Source organism: Poromitra crassiceps (genome assembly GCF_964638095.1).
Source record: "Poromitra crassiceps genome assembly, chromosome: 25".
In the NCBI taxonomy this organism is placed as follows: domain Eukaryota; kingdom Metazoa; phylum Chordata; class Actinopteri; order Beryciformes; family Melamphaidae; genus Poromitra; species Poromitra crassiceps.
In genome coordinates this window covers 6,172,854-6,196,610 of record NC_139649.1, presented here as the reverse complement: position 1 = coordinate 6,196,610, position 23,757 = coordinate 6,172,854, and the positions used below count along the sequence as shown (strand labels likewise).

At 43.0% G+C, this 23,757-nt stretch overlaps 1 protein-coding gene across 1 annotated transcript; it reads right to left on the bottom strand.

Moving 5' to 3' along the window:
* Positions 1-2,125: 2,125 nt before the first annotated feature.
* Positions 2,126-23,748, bottom strand: LOC310798534 (carbohydrate sulfotransferase 11-like; the record flags this gene model as incomplete). Its single annotated transcript, XM_083661073.1, has 3 exons — positions 2,126-3,246; positions 9,039-9,118; positions 23,655-23,748. The coding sequence occupies 3 exons, from the start codon at positions 23,746-23,748 to the stop codon at positions 2,401-2,403; spliced, it is 1,020 nt and encodes a 339-aa protein (XP_083517199.1). The 3' UTR covers positions 2,126-2,400.
* Positions 23,749-23,757: the final 9 nt, after the last annotated feature.

Genomic DNA, 23,757 nt, shown 5'->3' with positions numbered 1-23,757 from the left:
GTGCACCTGAACGCAACATGCAAGATACCCGCTGAATAAGTGTCCACATGTTCATGTCATTCTGGCCAATATTCTTCTGTTATAGCATTTCAGTCTGGAATATGGAATATCTTTCAATAATCTTTATGACTAAAAGGCCAAAAGTAATCTCATGTGTAAGAAATGGCTGTTCTACATTGAGGTAGAAATTTAAATAATTAACTTGTTGGTTTTGGATTTATTTAGCTTCAAGAGTGCATGTTCGTGTGACCCTCAACACAGGCTTTGAGAATCCCGGCCACTTACTGATACTTATGCTTAAATTAACCCACTCATATTCTGGTTTATTTCAAGAAAAACATTTTGGCTAGTGGAAATTCTAATTGGCTGGTAACTTTAAAATCTAGCAGCCATATTGGCAGGTGGTGAAAAAAGTTAATTTCAAGCCCTGCAGGGAGAGTGTGGTGACATAGGAGTGAGTGAGAAAAGGATCAAATATTGGTGGTTAAGACTGAATAATGACATCACAACTGTTAATTTAAAATGAGTTATTCCTCTAAACCTGGCTTCAAATGCCCCAATTTTTTCGCGCTGGCGCCGTTCAGCCCTCAGCAAAATCTGGTAGCGAGGACTTTTTTTGTGGCCCTCTCTATCATCAAAGTTGCCCATCCCTGGGTTACGGCATGACAATATTTGTTCGGCCCCCGGCAACAATCTGGATTTCTCATGTGGCCCCCCATGAAAAATAGTTGCCCACCCCTGTGTTAGAGGGTACACACAGGAGAATACTGTCACAGAGGACTAAGAGATGATTTACCATCTATGTGGTTTGGGACAAGTGACACAAATCAGACTTGGAGCGTCCGGACCATTGGTCCAGACTCATAAAACCAATCTGGATAGAATCATTAATAAGGCACTAAAGTTCACAAATCAGATTTGGCCTCCTAGTCTGAGCATGGCCTAATGTGTTCGTCTGAGGGGTCACATACTAGGTTTTGCGCTGCCGAATGGTCCATGGATGATGATGATGTGTCTCAATGTTCGTGTCTGTTCGAATCGTTCGTGATACAGATATTTCTTCATGCTATTTTTGTGTACAAAATATTTAGTATGTAACTCTGAGGCCTTTTCAATAGTTTGATATGCACTTTTAGAACATGCTTGTCTTTACTGATCTATGTCTATGGAAACGGTATATAACCACCAAATGCTGTAAGAATCATATTTTCAGTGTGTCTGAGCTTAAATGAACTTTGTAGGTATGCTATTACATTTGTAAAACCTTCTCAGTGACATCTGGAGAACGTCTTTGCACCCTCATGTTTTGCCGTTGAAATAAAGATTGACATGTACCAATCTAAAAAGTACGGTGTCATGATTGCAGCGCCATTTTAAAAGAAAAGACTGCCTAAATGCCAGAGGTGAAGCAAACTATACGGTACTGTACAAAAGTCTTAGGCACATGTCAAAAAAATCCATAAAGTTAAGACGCTTTCAAAAATAATGAAAAGTATTTTTAAATATAATTTTTTTTACTCCACTGTAAAGAACAGTCTACTGACACACTAATGCTGAAAACAAAACACCTAAGACAATTGAACATGTCGAGCAGTATCCACACCAACATTTGCTGAATTCATGTGTTTATTTGAAAATTGTGAAAGAAACCGTATCTCTATTTTGGTTTGGCTGACTTGGGATAGAGTCAGAAATATCACAATAAATAAAGTCAACGCCATGTTGTATAAAATCTCTTTGTACAGTACAAAAAAATAAACTGTCACAGTTACAAAGGATGTCATATTATGTCTTGTGGGGTCAAAATAAGGCCCAAGGTAAAAGGCACGTCCATTTGGAGACATTCATTGTCTAAATGTGATATTAATAATACTTTCATTTTATATGCTACCTTCCTCCTGATGTAGGGATTACTTTTGTCGTGCAAAATCATACCTTTGAAAACAGCAGACAACTATGAAAATATAGCAACCAAGTTTGCTGAGGATCAGTTTGTTCCTACTGTATACACTGATGGTGAATGGCATGTCAGACATACCAAGACGGTGATCAATATCCACTGGCTCACCTATTACAGTAAAAAGTAATATGCCTACTTTAGGCAACAACTTTCATCTTCTGATGAAATGTCCTCTCTTACGTCCATCCTCTCTCCAGAGAGGTTTTCCAGCGCCATGTTGCTTTTTGAAAAGCACTTCGAATTAATATGCTTTGGAGATCAATTCAGGATCAACTTTTGACGTGTTCACAACAGTATTTGCATTCTCCATAACAAGGGTTTATACACAGGAACCATCACCAATCAAGGATCTCAAAATGACAGGACGAACCTGAGCTGACCTGCGACAAGGGTTCAGGGTCAGAGAGTTCAAGCATGAGTCTGTGGATGAGTCCCCAGCCTCAACTAAACGTGAGGTAGGCTGGCATGGAGTAGTTGAAGAGCAGGAAGTCCATGCGGTAGAGGTTGTACAGCTTCTTCTGGTAGAAGGGGCTGATGTTGTGGAAGAACTGGGCTGCCATGTCGCCCGTAGTCCTGGTGCTCTTGGAGGAGGCCGGGAAGGCGACCTGGCCCTCCACCCCGGCCAGCTGCAGCACGTAGCGGGAGTCCTGCTCCAGCGTCTCGTACTTGCCCACCACGTCGTAGTGGATGAGGCAGGGGTGGCACAGCGAGTGCACCCGCTCCCAGTGCTCGTTGAAGGGCTCCTCTCGCTGGGTGGCCGGGTCCACGAGGTAGTACACGAACTCCTCGAAGGAGACGTCGTCGCCCCGCTCCAAAGCCTCCGGCCGGGGGTCCGGTCGGTGGCGCCGGACTATCTTGGTGCCGTACCGTTTATGAAACGCCGTGTTGTAGCTGCGCGTGAACTTGTTGCGGTACGCAGACACCAGCCGCTCAAAGGGCTCGCGCACGAAGACGAACTTCAGGTAGGAGCGCAGGCGCTGGTTGATCTGGGAGGTGGAGTACTCCGACAGCGTGCGCAGGTTCCCCGGCACGTGGGCCTCGTTGGCGGGAATGGCCAGCGGGTCCCGGTGGGGCCCGGCGACGCCCGTCAGGACCATGAGCACTCTCTTCCAGTTGGTGCAGGCCACCTTGGGCACGTAGCAGTACAGCATGCCATGCTGGTCGTCCACGATGACGTGCTTCAGGTCCTCAGGGATGAGGACTCGGCGTTTGCGGGTGTAGGAGCGGCAGGCCTCCTCTGACAGCTCGCGTCGGCCCTGGTGAATCGCCTGTACCGCTGATTCAACCTACAAACAAACAAAAACAGAAAAGATGAAGAATCATCAAAGATCATGAATGAATGATCAACCCTAAAATAACAACTAGTGCACTTGTGGTCAATATTTGGACCACTTCAATGTATTTTTACTTCCAAGAGATTCAAAACGGCACTTCACAAGAGTCAGAACTAACCTTAATGCATAAGTTAACCCAAAAATGACCCCTATGCCAGTGGAAGGTCGGAAGTATTTTAGTCCACAAAGATTTGTGGAGTTCGTCAGGGAAACAGAGTTACAGCATTCTCCTAAACATTTGAAGTGAATGGTGACCAACTTTCAAGCGTAAAAAATAAAATAAAATACTGATCGTTTGGCGTAATCAACGCTTTTTTTTCTATTTTTTTTTTCCATTTTTCAACTTTTAGAACATGAAAAACAAAACAATAGACAAAAAAACATAAAAAAGCAAAACAAACTCAAACACAGAGAAAAGGGGGGAAAAAATAAAAAACACAAACAAAAAAACAACAGAGATGCCAAGTTGACTTGAAAATATGACTGTAGCTGTGAGCTTGAAGTGAAAGTGAAAATGGGACTTTCAGCTCACGGCTACAGTGAAGATCTCAGTTAAAAACAGGGTGTAAATGTCTTTTTTCAAGTCAACTTGGCATCTCAGGGCTTCCCCCTTTTTTCTTCTCTTTTTGACATTTGAAAGTTGGTCACCATTCACTTCAATTGGAGAATGCTGTAACTCAGGGGTTCCCAAACCTTTTCATCTTGGGACCCAAAAGATACATTTTGTGTGTCCCTGGGACCCAAACTCACAAAAAACATACGGTAATGAGTTGCCATGACGACCAGTTGGCGACCTTTTCCTAAACCATAGTTTAGGAAACAATGCAAACTTGCTTCTCTGGAAAACTCCACAAATGTTTTGTGCACTAAAAAAAACTTCACCTGTCTGAATTTTCATTTTTGGGCGAACTTATCCTTTCAGTTAACCCAGTCAAACAAAACGGGACAAGCGAGGAAAAAAGCAAGAGAAAACTAAACAATGTATTATTTAAGAGATGCTCTACGTGGTTTGTATTACTTTTCATTTATTCATCTTCTCCTGCAGTTAGGATAATGCAGACAAGAGTATACAGAGTTCCTCTTCTGCAAATACTCTGCGACGACACACCCAGTGGCTCTCCCTCCTCAGGAGGTCTTTCATCACAGTCCATCCCCTGCCATCCGCACACGCCTTCACAACACCACGGGTCAGCCAGTTCAGCTCAGCCTCCTCGCAGCACAAACCCCTTATTTAGCTCAGCCCGGCTCACCGCTGCAGCGGTCAGGAGCCCCGGAGACTCACAGCCTGACTCGCTGTCTGACCGTATGTGTGCCTCTCTGTCTTCACCGGAGAAGACAACTGTCCCATCAAGGACAGAGCGGGACGGGCCAAACGCTAGTGCCAACACTGACCCTCCTCTCACTGGGATTTAGCGTACTGTATGTACAGTATATAAAGCTGTCTTCCAACTTCCATCCGTTGATCTGAGATTCTGAGCTATATGTATGATTTAGAAATACAGTGATCTCAAGTGTGTCAACTGGTCAGTGAGACACTTTCCCAAGTCAACCGATGTGATTTCAACTCAAGTTTAAAAAAGAAGATTCTGTTGACTTAAAATAACTGAGTGAACAGGGGGGGGTCTTTTGTCCAAAGTGAGCACTGACTGCACTTCCTGTGCAAAGGAACACAAAAACCCTTACCTAGATATGAAAATTAATAAATCGATGTTATCTGGCGACTGGCGGTAATCCAGTGCACCAGCTGTTTCCATCCAGCTATCATACTAAAACTCTGGGAGACTCCCATCCCCCCGAGTACGACGACAGCAACAACAGGGTTCGACTCGGGGAAGCTACTAAAGTGAAAAAGAGAAAATACCATAAACGATTAAAAAGTAAATCATATCCTTCAGTGTCGTCTTGTTTTCTGGCATGTGTACCTCTGTCCTCCTCCCAAGGAGTTTTAATTGGAAACAGCTCTTACAGAACCGCTGTTAGGGGACTTTGTTGCCAAGCGTGCATCTCTTTAACATTTATATGGAACAATATTTTAAAGTATGTCTCTGCAGTTTAGGTGGAGGGGTGTTGAGACTTTAATGGGTGGGGAGTTTTTGTTGCAAAACAGAGTGTGGGCCAAGGGCCAAGTAATCATTATGGAGTCACTGATTGATGACGAACCCCCATCAACCCCCCATCAATTTTGTGCTATGGGCCAGTAACAATCTGACTTATTATTACACCTTGAAAACTATAATAATGTTCACTGCATTATCTATGCAACACAATGACATAATGACAGTGTTGGGGGTAACTCATTACAAAAGTAACATAATGTAATATATTACTTTTAGCAGTAACTCAGTATTACTTATTACTTATGGGATTTCAGTAATATTATACGAGTTACTTTGTCAAGTAACTCAAGTTACAAATTGAGTAAAAAAAAAAATCAAAGCACATATTTAAATCATTTCCTAATCAAACTGTGTGCTTTTATGCAAATAACCACTATAGATGACAATAACAAAGGAAAAGGATAACATTTAGAATTTTGGATTGTTTACACTGACTTCAAGACGGTATAAATTATTTGTTCGGGATGGTTCTGGGGCGGCGATGTCATTCTGCTACTGCTGTTATTACAGTGAAAGTAATGTAATCAGTAACGAGTTAATCTACACAGACAGTGATATTGTAAAGTAACTTATTACTTTTAAATGGAAGTAACTAGTAATGGGTAGTATATTACATTTTGAAAGTAACTTGCCCAACACTGCATAATGATGCAGAGGTCATGCTGCTTGTTAACACATTGAATGCCAGCCATGTTTTCATTCCTGTAGGTAAGTTGTGCCAGGGGTGTTTTTGACGATTCTGGCTCATTTTAGCAACAGCCGAGGATTCTTTTCTGTTAAGAATTCATGAACACCAATCATCTAAAAATAACTAATAGAATGTGTGCTTTCTCTGTCTAAAAGAGTTAGTTTGCAGAGTTAGTAGTTATGTAGATATTAGCCGTTGAGTACAGCATGGTTTCAGCGTCTGGAAATTTATTCAGAGATAAATGGCTTTTTGTGAAACAGTCACTTTAACCATTCATTTTTGGCATCAGTAAGACCGTCAGACATTCTAAACAATAGTTTTGAACAGTAATTTCCTCCATAACAACAGGAAACACCCCTCTCATTCAAACTCCTCCCTCCGTGTGTCTTCTCCTCCTTCCTCCTGGCTGTACAGCGGGCGTGTCAGAAGCGCTTTTGCTGCTGCCTGCCTGTGTGCCTGCCTGCCTGCTTGCCTGCGTGCGGACGCTCCTTGTGCGAGTCAAGATGGGCCGGGGAATGCGTGGGCGATGGGCAGATGTTGATTATGGCCTTTCTGAGGTGTTTCAAAGCGTGTTTCACCTATGATCTATTTTGCAAATCGCTCTCCGCTCTCTGTGTGCTGCTGCCGGTGCGCGGCCGCTCTCAGGCAAGACAAGTGGATTACTGTAAAATCGCCACGGCATTTCCTTGAACGGCTTGGTCCCGCGGCAGTTTTTTCTTTGATTTCGGTCGTCTGGGGGAGCACTGTCAACACTTAGTGGGTCGGTAAAATAGATTATACACATTATCTTGCTCCAATAGTGATCTCGAAGATGTAAAAGTTGTTGATTGATGTCCCAGCGTCAAAAAAAAAAAAATGTTTATGTAAGACGAGTAAACTCGGCTCTGGCACTTAAGCGTTGGATTATGTAAGACGAATTATTTCGGCTATGGCACTTAAGGTGTTAATGACTTCCCCTCCACACATAAGCATCAAATGATGACTTTAGCCTTCTTGTTGTGTAGCATAGCATCCCTTGCATAGCCTGTGCTAATTATACGCTATGGTGCAGATCCATGCCTTCACAGTTACTCATGTCCTGAAACGTTGCGATGATTTAATAATCCATTCTTTGTGAGTAATGCAACACACACGCCAGCCGGGAAGATAACGGCAGAGGTTATTACTATTTATGATACTGCTGCATGCCTCCCCCATACCTGGAAAATAAATTAATCCCAAGGTGAACGCCATCCTTATCAGAACTCCTCTCTTGTCCTTGCTGCTCCAAAGCACTTTATGAATCTTTTCAATGTCTGCAGTCTGAAGCTGCCAACACAAGCCCATGAATCCTCCACAGTAAAAGCACATGAATCCTCCACAGTAAACGTCATTGGCGTAATTAAACAAAGATGCTTGACCTTTTTCCTGCTGAAACGAGAGACCAGAAGGAGCTGTACTAGGTCAAACAAGAGACCAGAAGGAGCTGTACTAGGTCAAAGGTCATCTGTGTGTCAGCCAAAATATCAGGTTTCCACTGATAGGAGTTTTTGAAGGCCGACACAATATTGACATTTTTCAGTTCAAATCGAATTACAGTACAAGTCGAATCAATTCACGTTAAAGGCTTCCCATACATGACCAGTGATGTATCGATTAATTCTACAATAAATATGTAAGCAATCAAAGTGCACGCATCAGATCCATTTCTTTTTAAGAGGACAATTATCGTATAAACCTATAATTTGTACCTTGAAAAAGTTTGAAATCAAAGTTGAAAGCTGAAAGCAAAAATAAGCAAATTAAATTTCAACCCATTGCATTCAGTTTCAAATTTGACAATTCAAATTCAGCAAAAGGGACATATCTCTGCATTGGTAAACCTGATTTATAATGTGACTGAAACAAAGTGTGTGAAAAGGGAAAACACCTCAGATGGGGATGATAACAGAGACCAGATAAAGGACGTATAACATCCAAACGTGGAATAGTCTCCCCGTCTCCATAAGGGACAGCCCCACCCTTGCTACTTTTAAAGGTAGACTTAAACAATGGCTGAAATCCAACCAGTCATGTGTCCACAGGTAAAATGCTTTCTTCTCTTTTTTTGTGTATTGCTACTATGTATTTTTATTTTTTGTAAGTGTAATTGCTGCTATGTATTTTAGAGTGTATTGCTGCTACTTATGTTTTACGTATTTTTGAGTGTACTGCTGCTACCTATGTTTTACGTATTGCTGCTACCTATGTTTTACGTTTTATGTTTCTTGTGTTTTATGTCTTTCGGGGACAACGGATGGAAATTAGCCTCGTGCTAAATCCGGCAATTTTTACACTTTTATTATGTTCCAGGTTTTATTATCTGTTCCATGGTTTCTGTGTTCATTGATTTTGCACTGTCCCGTCCAAATAAACAAATAAATAAAATAAATAAATAAATCTCTGTGTATCCATCAGGACTCAGCCTGCAGACTGCTAGCTAGGAGATCCTGGTTTAGAGCCATATGAAATCCGTTTAATTTTTCCCCGAATTACGTTTTTTCCATTTTAATTTCAATTTAGAGGTTAGTAGCGATATCTTTATTTTTTTTGACGACTTGGCTCTTTCAGACAGCCTCTACGACATGTTTCTCAAGGTGAAAAGTAAGTTGTGACTGTGAGGTGCAGTAAGGGTTCCACACAAGACCGACCCCCCTCTCAAAACACCCCAATAAAAAACAATAATTTCTCTAGGTCTATTTTACAATTATGAAATAATTTAGGTTACTATGATCATTAGATCTACATCTTACTTTGATCATTAGACCTACTTTGATCAATTTCAGCCAAATTACGGAAAATTCTGCAATTTTCCATGTTTTACAGTCGATTCCATTTTTATTACCAAATTCCACGATTCTGTCAGTTTTTTCCGTTTTGCGGAAATCATATGGCTCTACCCTGGTTATTAGAAGACTGACCTGGTCCCCGTCATAAAGTGTCTGTAGAGGACTCCTCCTGGATTTGTGCCCAGTGCTGCCTTCGCCGACCGGATCAGAGGCTGGGGAAACAGAGGCACATCTGTCAGGAAACGTGAGCTTCTCTACACCTCCTCTGTACCGGCGGACGGAAAGATGTGTTGAGGTTAAAGCATGGAAATATGAAGCTGCATTCAAATGTGTACAGTATACAGTGCATGATTATCTATCCACTCCTTCTACAACAGTTACGTGCTTATGTTAAAGTATCTAAATGCCATCTCACCAAACCAAAGCAAATATAGTTTTTGACAGAAATAAAAAGTACCGTCGGAAGAAAAGAGCTAACAGTTACACTTTTTTATTTGACTTGAGTCTATATTGTACGATGTGAAATGCACTTGAAGACGTGTTATTGCCACGGCTTCATATGCTTCAGTGCACTTGTCTTGTCCATGAAGAGAGTTTGGCAGTCCAAAACATGCAATTTTCTGCATTGAGAAATGTGACATTTGTCAGACACTGTCTGTGGTTGAAGGGAAGCAGGGAAGAGAGAACCCAAAAGCCCACGATAAGGTTCCTTTATGTGGAGCAGGAATGCTGCGGACAGGCTTGATCTAAAGGTTTGTATGGATCAGCTCGATTGCCTTGGCATCAGATTACACGGTGAATCATTTTAGCTCATATCACAAGGACAGAGACACAGGATCAAACCACAATCCACAACCTTAGCGGATAAAAAGAGACAAAAGACAGAATCACACTCACAAGCACTGGGAAGCACAAGCACTACATACAAACGCAAAACACATCTCTTTAGTTAAAATTGGCTAAGTGGGCTGTCGTCCTCAGTGATGTCACTTGTGCAATTGTGATGTCATCAGTGATGTCATTCGAGCGATTGTCTTCTTCTTCTTCTTCTTTGGTGTTTTATGGAGGGGTTCCACCTTCCTGGCTGAGGCTATATAAGAGGTGGGCGTATACGGATTTGTGATGAAAGTGACGTCATCAGTGATGTCATCAAGGATGTCATCAAGGATGTACTTGAGCAATTGTGATTATGTGTTGTGATTAAGCTATATAGTAAGTGGTGGGAGTATAAGGGGAAAAAGTAGTTTGTCCAGTCTCAACCCTAAAAATCTTGTGCGTTATTTAAGAAAAAGTTTGAGTCTATCCATTACTCATCACTCTATCTTTAAGTGCAATGTTTTCAAGTTTCAAATGCCATCAAATACAATGGAATCACTCACTGCCCTCCTTTTCTGTAAGATCATAATACTGCAGTATTAATTATAATGACAGATGCCACCTTAGCTTAACTGATCGACCTAATAAATCCAACCTATCAAGTTCAAAGTTAAAGAGAAGCCCACTTTGTGTACATCTGGTTGCCAACAGATTTGCTTGCCAGCAGGCTTTTAGCTTCAAGTGAACAGACAGAACTTTTGACCCTATATTATAAAGCACCACTTTCCTATATTGTGGGATATTAAGTGGATATAAATTCTCAGTTATGGCCATCATAATATACATCACGGAGCTCTTTATACATGATCTTAATCCACTCGAGTGTGAAGGTCAGCGCATAAAGACGTGCGACACGGTTGAACCAAATCCATCAACCGTCTTGATGGACGAGGTTCAGGACCGGGGCCCAGTTGCACAAAGCACCTTAAGATTTCCCTTAGAGTCAGAGTTAAGGTGTCCATAAAATAGAATCGGCTGCACAAAACACCCTTAAATCTTCTCCATAAGGTTGAACATGTTAAGGAAAACATAAGCACAAGATTTAAGGGTGTTTTGTGCAGCCGATTCTATTTTATGGACACCTTCACTCGGCCTCTAAGGGAAATCTTAACCTAAGGTGCTTTGTGCAACTGGGCCCTGACCCTAAATCTCTCTGCTAGAGTGTTGGGACCTGACATGATGTGTAACCAAGCCGGGAACAGTTAGCGAGGTCAGCCTCTGACCCCAGAAGTCCTGGGTAATACAAGAAGAAAGAAACCTGAAGCCAGCATCATCCCTCAAGAGCGTTTGTCCTTTTCTCTCACAAAATCCATCTTAATCGTATAGCATGGTTTTTTTCCGGGCGAATGTAAATGCGATCGCCCGCCTGCAATATTACTGTAGTGACAGAGTCTACTTTTATTGCCACAACACAAGAATTTGATTTGGGGAAATAAATAGTATGTTAGTTTTACATTAAAATAAATCTTAATTACTGCAGCTTTAATGAGATTTCCCCCCCACATACATTTATCCATCTCTAGATTATTTTAGTGTGAGTTGGCTGCTGAGTTTTGGAAATATCGGCCGGTTGAAAGAAAATATGGTCACAATATGGTCTGTGGATCATCATTATTATCATCATGATTTCTGGAAAGAGACAATTGCTGTTGAGTTTTTCCCAGTTTTTCCAGTTCCATTGTATTAGAGAGAAGGCAGACAGACATCTCTACGGCCGATATCTCCAAAACTCGCCAACTCACACCGAAACGATCTAGATGATGGATAATAGCACTACAGGTAAGAGGGAAAATATATATTTTTGATTTTGCTGTGAACTGTCCCTTTAAAGATGCCAGGACTGGATTGCCATTAAATATAGAAGAAAAACAAGATGCTGCAATGACAATAGAGCTGCAACGATTAATCGATTAATCGATTGAAAGAAAATTAATCGACAACTATTTTGATAATCGATTAATCGTTTTGAGTACAATTTTAAGAGAAAAGGTCAAAATTCTCTGATTCCAGCTTCTTAAATGTGAATATTCTTTACTCCTGTGTGACAGTAAACTGATATTATCTTTGAGTTGTGGACAAAACAAGACATTTGAGGTCGTCATCTTGGGCTTTGGGAAAAACTGAGCGTCATTTACTACCATTTTCTGACATTTTATAGACCAAACAACTAATCGATTAATCGAGAAAATAATCGACAGATTAATCGATTATGAAAATAATCGTTAGTTGCAGCCCTAAATGACAATGAGGGCTTCTTTCTACAAGCAGATTTCAACCCCCCACCCCGACCCCATGTTGCTGTAGCTTATTGAATATGACAGAGTACTGGAACAAAACTCTTACAATCTTCCCCCCAGAATCTGCCCACATGTGACCATGACATACATATTAATAACTTCATATTCTGTCAAACATCTGTAGCCACAAGCAGAACTAATATAAATGCAGCGTGAAAGCAAAGAGTAACGGCAATAACTTAGCCGCAATCAGAGATAAGCTTCTTCCCCAAAGTGACCCAACATCGAATGACAGACAACAGCGGTGGCAATAAAAGCACCACAAGCCTCCAATATCAACACTGCCTCCATTTTCTTTCTTTTTTGCAATATCATGAAGTAATTTACTGTCTGATGACGTGGAAGTTGTTCAGAACCTGAAAAAACTATTGCCAAAGTAATAATGTCCAAAATGATGAAGTGATGAGAGATAACTCTGCAGAGAGTCTCTGTGCCAAACTGAGAAACCCAGACCTTCAGTCCACTTCCATCGCTCCCACTTTACAAAAAGCAATTAAATACGACTCGCATTCCTGAAATGCCAGCGCCTCCTGTCCTTTACGCCTTGTATTACACACATGTGGGATAGAAGCAACACTATCCCCCCCGGAGAGACTTTCTCACATTATGGTTCACATTATCTCGCCACCGTCAGCAGTCGGGGTCAGAGGTCAACATGTGGCTCTTGTCAAGTAAAGGCAACAGTTCAACTCGGCAAAGTCCTCACAAAATAGTACAACAGAGTCTTTACTGAAGACCTAGTGCAGGACTAGAAGAACGGGCACGCAAGAATGGCTAGCAATTTCCTCAAGGGTTTGTGACGGCAAACCCATAGATAATTGATCTACACACACTTTCCCCATCGTGTCATGCCCCATACATACTCATTTTACTATCTCTTATCTTTTTACTTTGGTATTTTACTACTGCATTTTACTCTGTTTTGTAGGTCATGTGTAATGTGTCTGGACCCCAGGAAGACTAGTGGTCGTCTTGGCGGCAGCTAATGGGGATCCTTATAAATAAACAAACAAATAAAGACGCAAACAATAAAAATGTGTGTTGCTTCTGTTAAGGCTAAATTAAGGCTAAATGCACAAATTCAGAGAGGGAATGAAGGGAGACCTAACTGCTGTGGACTAAACACACACAGTCACACAAAGAGGACAAGTTGGGCACATCAAAACTAAGAATGAAAGCTGCCACAGTCATTTCCCTGGTTCCTTTCTACAGCACTGTGGATGGATGAGGACATGAAGTGATTGCTTAGATACAATAGGGTCAATTTGATTGAATATTCTCATCACGACTTTTTAGTTCACAGATAAGAGCAGCATGGATGGACACTATTGCACAAAGTAGCCTTGGTCGCATGTCATGACAACCTTGTCTAGGTCAATCCGATCAAGAGGTGGCGTTGAATCCCAATATTGATTGTGAACTCCTGACTGTAAATACCCTACTATCTGCCTGACATCATTAACTCCTGTGTCGTGTGTGCAGACATGCCAGCCAGCCAACACTGACGGCCTTCAGCAGACCTTCAGCAGACCTTCCTTGGGAATTTGATATCATCATTTGTGCAGGGAAACATTATCTCTGGTGAGTTGCTAGGGATACAAAGTATATGAAAATGGACGACCAATAGATAAGGTAATTTTGAGTTTACCAACGTTCACCCCAAGGTCAAATATGTATGGTGAACGGAGTGGTTTGATTGGAATGGAGTGGTTTGATGAGCATGAAAGCAATAAAACAACAAATTACATTTGTGAAGCTTGCATGAGTGATGTTGCTTTCCTGCAAAATGCCTTCAGTCAATTCTAGAAACAAAGTAACTCTACATTCTAGGTTAGAGAAGCGAGCTTGTGAGCGCAAGGTCGTCAGTTCAATCCCCAGGACCGGCAGGATAAATCTGTGTGGGGAAAGTGTAAAAGCAGTGCTTCCCCCTCCCCCTCATTACCACCCACTGAGGTGCCCTTGAGCAAGGCCCTTAACCCCAACCGCTTCAGTGGCCAGCAGATCAGACTGTGGCTGTACTGGTCAGCTTCCAGGTGTGAATGTGAACAGGGAGGGTGCTGCTCTCTTTTTGAGAGACTTTTTGTGAGACTCCCCCTGTGTATAAATAGAGGTATAACAAACTTAACAAAAAAAAGTTGGAGTTTCCTTTATTTTGGCTTAATTACTGTACAGTGTACTGTGGGACATCGTTTGGCTGTGAATAGCTTCTTGTTAACTGTCATGATCTTAGCAATGCTGACTTGTGCATATTGGTCATCCGCATTGTCAACAGACTGTAAAATATGATGAGTTAATAACTTTGTAATATTCACAGGCATTAAGAGAGACTAGAAAGAGAGAGTAGAAACAGGGGAGTTCCAGTCTGGAGAGCTTCAGGATTGGGGCTCCCACCATTGCTTATTGACCAATAAGAGAAGCCCACTTTCCTTCAGCTCTGACCAGGTGGCCAAAAACCACAGCTGAACTTTGAAGCCTATAAAAGCGGCAGCAGCAGGGGATAGATGCCAGCTCCAAAAAGACTCCAAGACGCCCGACTCCATGCAAGTCAACGGGGCCACAACAACCCAACTTATCACCAAAAATATAGTCAATCATTCTTTTCAACAAGATGTTGTGGTACCGTCTCAGTAGCTAATTTCACTTCTTACTGTATGTCAGTCTATATGCCTCAGACTCTCTGATATTCTGAGATCAAATTTTGAGAAATAATTTTGAGAAACTACAGAACCATAAAAACTGACTTGATTCACCGCAGCACTTTCGGACACAAACAGCTGGTCTGCAGCATAACACAGCACATGGCGTACCATACGCAAGCTCTACGTTTGAGAAGATGTAGCGCCAAAGGAAAGGGCTGTCTGACAGCAAGGTAAAAGCACTGAAAATATTCTAAAACATAGCGTTCACTTGAACTGACTTTTTTCAGGTGGGTCTTCTTTTAGGTGGCTACAATATGTTTTGACAGTACAATGCTTTGCCTCCATGACGGTGCTTCTCTACTGTAACTAAGGCCATGTTCACATTACAGGCAAATCCGATTTGCTGCTAAAGTCATTAATCATCATTATCTTGATTGGTTTCCCAAATCTGATTTGGGAGTGTGTCCGCACTGCCACAAATCCGATTTGGGCAAGTGTTCAAGTCGGATCCGTGTGTCCAGACCTCCATATGTGGTTTGGGACAAGTGACACAAATCAGACTTGGAGCGTCCAGACTCATAAAACCAATCTGGATAGAATCATCAATAGGTCACTAAAGTTCACAAATCAGATTTGGCCTCCTAGTCTGAACATGGCCTAATACACTGACGATCCATAAGTAGCTCATATAACCCCTTTAAAAAAAATCCGAAATATCCCTTTAACTTTGACCATCTGCAGCCCAGCCAGTGTCAACCCAACAGCTGCTCGTTAGCTACAATAAGTAACTGCATGCCAAAAGGGGCAGCTTGACGGCCAAACTAGCACAACACAAATGAGAGCTAATGTCTACAACCACACACAGTCACAAGCTTCTCGCTCAGTGGATCCACCTTTGCCAAGACGCCAAATGAAGCCTCTTTGCTGGGATGAAGAGAGTCTGATGAGAGGCTGATAGATCCTGCAGGAGCACCCAGGGGAGGCTGTGTCCTCTGGCTCCAGCTCCCAAAGTCAGGGGGGCATCCTGTGGTGAATGTTGCTACAGTACACTGATTTATTTCAACCTGATCTCTAAACATATGACCACTTCCTTATGGAAACTACCAGCGAGCCCAGAACACATTTTCTAATATGACCACTCCCAAAGCCTGCCCCCCCCCCCCCTTTAAATGAGACGCCGTCCAGTCAGCAGAGGTAACGTGTGAACTCATTCGGGCTCTGACTAATAGCTGGCAGACTCTGAGTGAGTATTTCAGCAACCAGCTGAGATGGCAACACTTATTTGGCTGAAAGAGCGCATTATGTGTTGTCACTACCCTGCTAATGTGGCATCGCTCAACGAGCATGGAAACTTACAATCCACTGTCATGTGGTGTTTCAATATTGAGAGAGGCAAAGTGACCGCCTACTTCCTGCTTCAGCACTGTACCAGAGATTTTCATCTGCCATTTATTTCCCCATAGACATTTCGTAAAATGCGTATAAAAATAGTTTCACCTGTTCAAACCAAACGGTTCAGATATATTTAGAAACAGGAGAGACCACATAACATTTCACTAGGACCAAAACATTAAAAAAAAATATTTAAAGAAAATATTTTTTCAATGTAGTTTTTTTAAGTTTCGGTCCGAGTGAAATGTTCTATGGTCTCTCCCGATTCTAAATGTAGGTGAACCGTTTGGTATGACAAAAGTAAAACTATTTCTATAGCCCTATAGCCGTACTACGAGGGCTGTCCCCGACTCGGAATACTGTCAGTCCAATCGGATTTGGCAGTTCAATACTGTTTGACTATTCCTTTCTTTTTATTTTTTTAATAAGACTATCTGGCAATCAGAAAATCCATTGGCATGAGCTGGTTTGATTTGTTTGTTTAATTGGGACTTGGATTTACAGTATTAATAGGCTGATACTTATACCAAAATAGGCTATATATGACGATCTATTGGGAGAAACCAAGCAATTCTATGTCAAATCAGACATTCAGCACCCCCATATAGTTGGAATGGGATGATCCTTGTTTCATAACCACATTTTGCGACTATTCGACCGTCAGATTGGCAGTCGAATCAGGCTCCTTGCAACAAATCGTCAAATTTGGGGTCAAGCCTACATACTACATAAACAAAATAAAAAGCCAAGGTGAGGTACCATCCATTTAAAATAGGAGTTTCTCCAAAGTGATTTTTTTTTTACCAGTGACCCTGGGGAAACCCACACAGCATCTAAAGCAGTTAAGACTCAAACCATGTGCTTTGGGGCCACGAGTTTGTGGGTCGTCATTCCAACCAAAACACTACAGCAGCTGTTTTCACTAACCAACACCTAATCAGGAAATCATCTGCTGACTGACACACTCAGCCTCATGGCCCCATGGTGGGACTTGTTCTAAAGGGATTCACCAGAAGACCATTCAGAGCAAGTGGCCCAGGCCCCTTGGTCTACCCCAGGCCCAGGCCCCTTGGTCTACCCCTCTCTAGACCTGACGCTGTCAAAACCCTCTCTTCTGCATTTTGCCTGGCTTGTCCGAAAACCAAAGGGCGGATAGGGAATGCAAAATATAGAGAGGCCAATGTGTGTTCCTCCTGTCCCTGCCATAAACGGAGCTCTGTGTAGGTCCCACTGGGGAAAGTGGGGCCCCCGCCCCCTCCACGGCCTCTCCTGCCAGAGAGCTTCACTGAGAGAGACACTGTGCGAGGGGGCGGAGCCTGATCCTTAGGCCCCGCCCCCTCCACGGCCTCTCCTGCCAGAGAGCTTTACTGAGAGAGACACTGTGCGAGGGGGCGGAGCCTGATCCTTAGGCCCCGCCCCCTCCACGGCCTCTCCTGCCAGAGAGCTTTACTGAGAGAGACACTGTGCGAGGGGGCGGAGCCTGATCCTTAGGCCCCGCCCCCTCCTGCCAGAGAGCCTTGCTGAGAGAGAAGGCTCGTTTGAGATGAGCAAATTCTGCGCAGATTCGACCAGCGCCTTGCTTGCTTGCTTGTTGACGCCTCACCTGACTGTGCTCGCCTGCTCTCGTCTGCTTTCCAGGCCAGGCGGCAGTCAATTCAAACGAGCCTAGATACACACTGTGCGAGGGGGCGGAGCCTGATCCTTAGGCCCCGCCCCCTCCACGGCCTCTCCTGCCAGAGAGCTTTACTGAGAGACACACTGTGCGAGGGGGCGGAGCCTGATCCTTAGGCCCGCCCCCTCCACTGCCTCTCCTGCCAGAGAGCTTCACTGAGAGACACACTGTGTGAGGGGGCGGAGCCTGATCCTTAGGCCCCGCCCCCTCCTGCCAGAGAGCTTTACTGAGACACTGTGTGAGGGGGCGGAGCCTGATCCTTAGGCCCCGCCCCCTCCACGGCCTATCCTGCCAGAGAGCTTTACTGAGAGACACAATGTGCGAGGGGGCGGAGCCTGATCCTTAGGCCCCGCCCCCTCCACGGCCTCACCTGCCGGAGAGCTTTACTGAGAGACACACTGTGCGAGGGGGCGGAGCCTGATCCTTAGGCCCCGCCCCCTCCTGCCAGAGAGCTTTACTGAGATGCACTGTGCGAGGGGGCGGAGCCTGATCCTTAGGCCCCGCCCCCTCCTGCCAGAGAGCTTTACTGAGAGAGACCCCTGATCCTTGGGGCTGCACATGTGTGTGTAACGGGTGTCGGAGCAAAGGCAGAGGCATGTAGGTGGTGCGGTGTCTGTTTATTGAATCTAGCGTATGCAAATGAGATAAACATCTTACTGATCTTTAAGTTCAAGAGGCTGCCGGGATCTAACGCACATTTGTGTTGTTCTAATATAGCAAAGAAAACTAAGAAATCTGGTGCAGCGACATATTGGGCAGTAAGACATAAGTAAACGTTCCAAGCTGTCTGCTCTGCTTCTATGTCTCCCCTCCAATGTTTCCCTCATTTACTGGAGGATTGATCGTCTGCCAAAGCACTCCACAATCGACCCTGTGCCCTGGGCCTGATGGTGTTTCAGCCACAGAAGACTGTACCTGCTGCTTCCCTGAGCTTTCAATGGTCACCTCTGAAAGTGCAGAGTCAGCACAGTCTGCAGAAGGAGCATCATTCTACTGGCACAAACCTTAACGCTTACTAAAACAATGTGTTATTCTCTGAAGAGGAATAAAGGCAGAGTGGAGAGTTCTTATTGAGCAAGATCTACACTGGATGAACATGCCATCGTGGTCCCATCTCTCCATATTATGTAAATCCATGGAGATTTTTCCCCCACGCTGACAGCAGCTGGTGTTAATGGAATCCAACTATAGACAAAGGAAAACATGGACTGAAAGAAGAAATAGTGTTGAATAATCAGCAGCATGCTGTCATGACTGAAGGAGAAATCCTGCTCAGAGTATTCACCTTATGTAGCCACGCCCATTTGACCCGGTTGTGTGGTCGTGTGACGACTTCCGGCAAAAAAAGAAAGAAAAAGAAAATGGCTCGCTGCTCCAATATCATCCAACTCTGAATTAACTAATAATTTAGCCAATTGTATGTAACATACCAAATAAAAGCAAACGGCAATGTCTAAGTAAGAATGCAACGCCATGTAACTGGCTCGTTAAGTCTCGCATTCCAGGGAATTACGTTAATGTCTGCGGGTCTTAGATACGTAAGTGGCTCGAGCTGCTGCTCGGGAGGAGAGAAAACCACCTGAAGCTTTCTTTGTTGGAGTCCAGGTATGTTTTACAAGAAAGTGCTCGTCATTGTCGACGATAACGTTATCTGACCTGGCTAACAGTGGATACTCTGCTTGCTTGCTGTGTACCGAGCTCAAAGTAGTAGGCTGCTACGTTCTTTGTTTTACCCCCTGCACTGTCCGCTACAAAAACAACTCTCTTCTTCATGACGTTCATTTGTATTTCGCCGCCGTGACCGCCGGAAGTGTTAACGCGACCCGGAAGAATTTGGCCCCTCCCCCGCGTCTGGACATAAGGTGAATAGTGCTGAATAATCACCACACATGTTGTCATGACTGAAGGAGAAATCCTGCTCAGAGTATAGTGCTGAATAATAGCACCATGCTGTCATGAATAGCTGTTGGGGAGGAGAACAGCAGGGTCACCCTAGCCTTGGACGGCCGAGGATGTGACAGCACGTTACGAGGCAGAACCGATTTTCAACTGACAACTCCAAAGAGACACTTGGACTTTTCTGGACGTTTCGTTCCGAGTCAGATTAGATAACATCCGATCCGGAACTCTTCTTGAGATTTGTTGGAACAGAGAAACAACTGAATCTGATACTGTGCTCTATCTATTAGGGGTGGGGGAAAAAATCGATTCACCTAAGTATCGCGATTTTTAATGTCACGATTTTTTGGATCGATCTTTTATTCCAGAATCGATAATCGCAAATTTAAAAAAAAATATATATATATATATATATATATATTTTTTTTTTGGATGCTTGCAGTCAGGCCACTCACTGAACAGCAGGCTAGGCGCCGCCTACTGGTTTACTAGTGGTTTTATTACTTTATTAGTTAGTCTGAAGTAATAATTACACTTCAGGGTTAAAGTGGGTGCATCTCATTGTAAAATTGGACTTCAAACGGCCCAAATCTGGCTTCAAACGGCCCAAATTTCACGCGCGTTGGCCCATATCGGCCTGGCCTGCTTGGTATCTAATGCCCGGCCTGAATTATGATCCCAGTCCGCCCCTGTTTTTAACTATATCGCCCAGCCCTACTCATGATATATAATATACAGTCTCTAGTGTATGATTCAACTTTTCCCATGTTCTAATCTAGTGTAAAAAAGCAAACAAACTGAAAAAAGAAAAGAAAAAAATAAACAAAAATCGCAATAAATCGTAATATCGAATCGCAATAATCGTAGAATCGCAATACTTAAGAATCGCAATATAAATCGAATCGGCACCCAAGAATCGTGATAGTATCGAATCGGGAGATAAGTGAATCGCCACAGCCCTACTATCTATCTTTGGAAGTTCGCTTTGCGCCCCTCACGATTTCCACTGTGCCAAGTCTGAAATATTTCCAAGGGACTCTTAGAGCAAATTTGCCGAGTGTAGAGCAGATGTTGGCGATGACGCTGGTGTGCTGAACACTTAAACATGATGACCCTCATGGCCTTAAGTCAAGCCCAGACAAGGAAGGTATGAGGTGGGGCGACTCTTCTTCATGAGGTGGGGCGACTCTTCTTCGTGCAGTGATCATGGCAGCTGCCCCCAAGGCCTGAACAATACTCTCTCACTCACGTTTACCTGCAGCTCCTGATGGTTCTGCTTGGATTAAAAGACCTTGGTTCTAGGCTGGTTACCTGCTAACCGTTTGTTTGGTTTGGCTACAACTGGCGAAATTGAATCTCAATGCCAACCAACGGTATTTGGACAAACTAACCATGATAAACCTATAGCCTATAGATCCATATTATTTGGCAGCCCAAGACTGTACAGACCCCGATGCACTACCCACACCTCCTCCATACCCGGACAACATTGTAGACGATCTGGTTTTTGGAGTCTTTAGCCGTCCCCGGCGATTCCTCTCTCTCACTAAACTGTGATGAGGAGGAGGAGGCGTCGACTCACATCTGTATCGCTTCCCGGCATCATATAAAAAAGCAGTGTCTCTAACAGCACAAGCAGCTGTCTGAGAGTTTTATAGGGGGATGTGCAGGAGAAGATCCTGACAGCCATTACCTGCAGATACATTCCACAGACCATGTTGTGCCACGCAGACGTCTCTTCACGCTGCTGTTGTGTTTGTGTGACGTGTCTAGAGAGAGAGAACAGAACGCACCACTGGTCTCATAGGAAGGCTGCACATTGCAAGAAATGTCTCATCTTAGAAAAGTTTCACCTGGTGCCGACTCATAAAATCCCACATTTCTTCAGTGTAGATTTTCCTACAACCAGAGACAAGCTGAGTCTTGAAGTGAGGTGGAGCTCCACTAATATCAAAATCAGGGTTCGAGTCAAGAAATGCCTTCAAATGAGTTGATTTGTGTGTAGTGAGTGATATATATATATATATATACATATATATATATATATATATATATATTAGGGATGCACCGATATGAAAATTTTGGCCGATGCCGATAACCGATATTAACATTGCTGTTATGGCCGATAACCGATATTTACCGATGTCGATATGATCTGTATAAAACCACATTTTTATGATCATCACATTTTGTACATACTGAAAAACACATGTTAACACTGAATTTGAAAAAGTTATGCATTTCTTTATTTGCAAAGCCTTTGGAAAAGCCCATAAATCATAGATTTACTGCATTATTTCATATCAATGTGAAGAATTTGGCTGATAATGATAACCGATATTAACATTGCAACATCTGACCGATACCGATATGACCGATATGTTAAAAAATCGGCCGATACTGGCCGATACCGATATGATTGCCGATATATCGTGCATCCCTAATATATATATATATATATATATATATATATACATACATGTATAGAGAGAGAAAGAGAGAGAGAGAGAGAGAGAGAGATATCTATCTATCTATCTCTCTATATATATCTCTCTCTCTCTATATATATATATATATATATACACACACACAGACACACACACACACAGAAAAATTGGGTTTTATGACTCAAAACAAGCTGGCATGACGATATGATAATTTTTTTGGCAATGATACGACACGGACACATATAGGCTAGCCTCCCATCCACAGATAATTTCCCCACCTTTTGAAAGGGCTTTAGCGTGTGCATATAAACAATTCAACAGGAGAATAGCCCACTGTCATGGCAGTACCTTCCTTTGTTACTGTATATGTGGTAGCTCTGCTGCAGCTTTTAACAGTGTGATCTTTAGCCTAGACAGAGCAATCTATAGGCTGGGAAAAGAAGGTGTTCTAACTCTAAATAGGAAACACTAACTGCAAACCAGTTTAAATTGATTTCAGGCAGGCGGGCACGTTTTAAGATGGAAACATGAGGTGCATTATTACTAATAAGGGCTTCAACTGTGTAATAGTCACTACACTTCTGAAAAGCATTAGTTTGAAACTAATGATTTTCAGAAGTGTATGATTGAACCCATGGTCTCCATCATTTTGAGATGATGGTCTTTCATACAGGAGTAGACTGAAGAATGAAGCAGAACTGACCTCTCTCTCTTTTTAAGACATAGGCTACCAAGAACCTCCTCACAGTACGGGCTATATGGCTTTTTGGCTCACGATGATATAGCTGGGCATGTGTGAATGAGTCCATTGTATGTGGCAGAGAGGGACCTGGAGGAGGTGCAAACAGGTCTCGGTGTCGGGCTGACCCCGCTGGCAGCTGCAGCTTCTCCCCAACCTTCCTCCACGTCGCAGAGGAAACACTCCACCAATCAGCTGCTAATTAGATTGTTCCTATAACCTCCTACAGCCGACACAGGGCTGGGGGACCGGGGAGGAGAATAATTTAATGAAAGCTGTTGAGAGACAGCAGGGCTAGGAGGTATGTATAATGACATGGTGTGAATGAAATGGTCACACACACACACACACACACACACACACACACACACACAGACACACACACACACACACACACACACAAAGTCCCCAATGGTTTTAAAATAGATCTGAAGAGATAGAAGCTTCCTCCAGTTGTGCTTTTTAGATCAGAAGAATCAGGACAAAGTCATCTTTATGGTGTATGACATGAAGACATGTGATCAACAGACCTCATACAGTAGTATGGGATCAGATCAGTTGGCTGCTGCACAGTGGCTTTGACTTAACTGCAATAAAAGCTGCTTAAAAACCGTGACAGTACTGAAATAAATCTCTAGACTACATTTCCCATAGGTCAGAAATATCTTCCAAAACACACCGAAATAATAATAACAATAACAATAATAACATAAACAATAAAAACAAGAAAACTGATTTTGAAATGTGTGCATTTTTTTTCTGATAATAATGCAGAATTTCAACTCACCTGCGTTGAGATTGCTGTGGAAATAGAAGATGACCATGATGAAACATCCTAGACACAATGCGAGAACCATCCGGTTTAGTTTGGGTTTTCTCATCCTGAACCT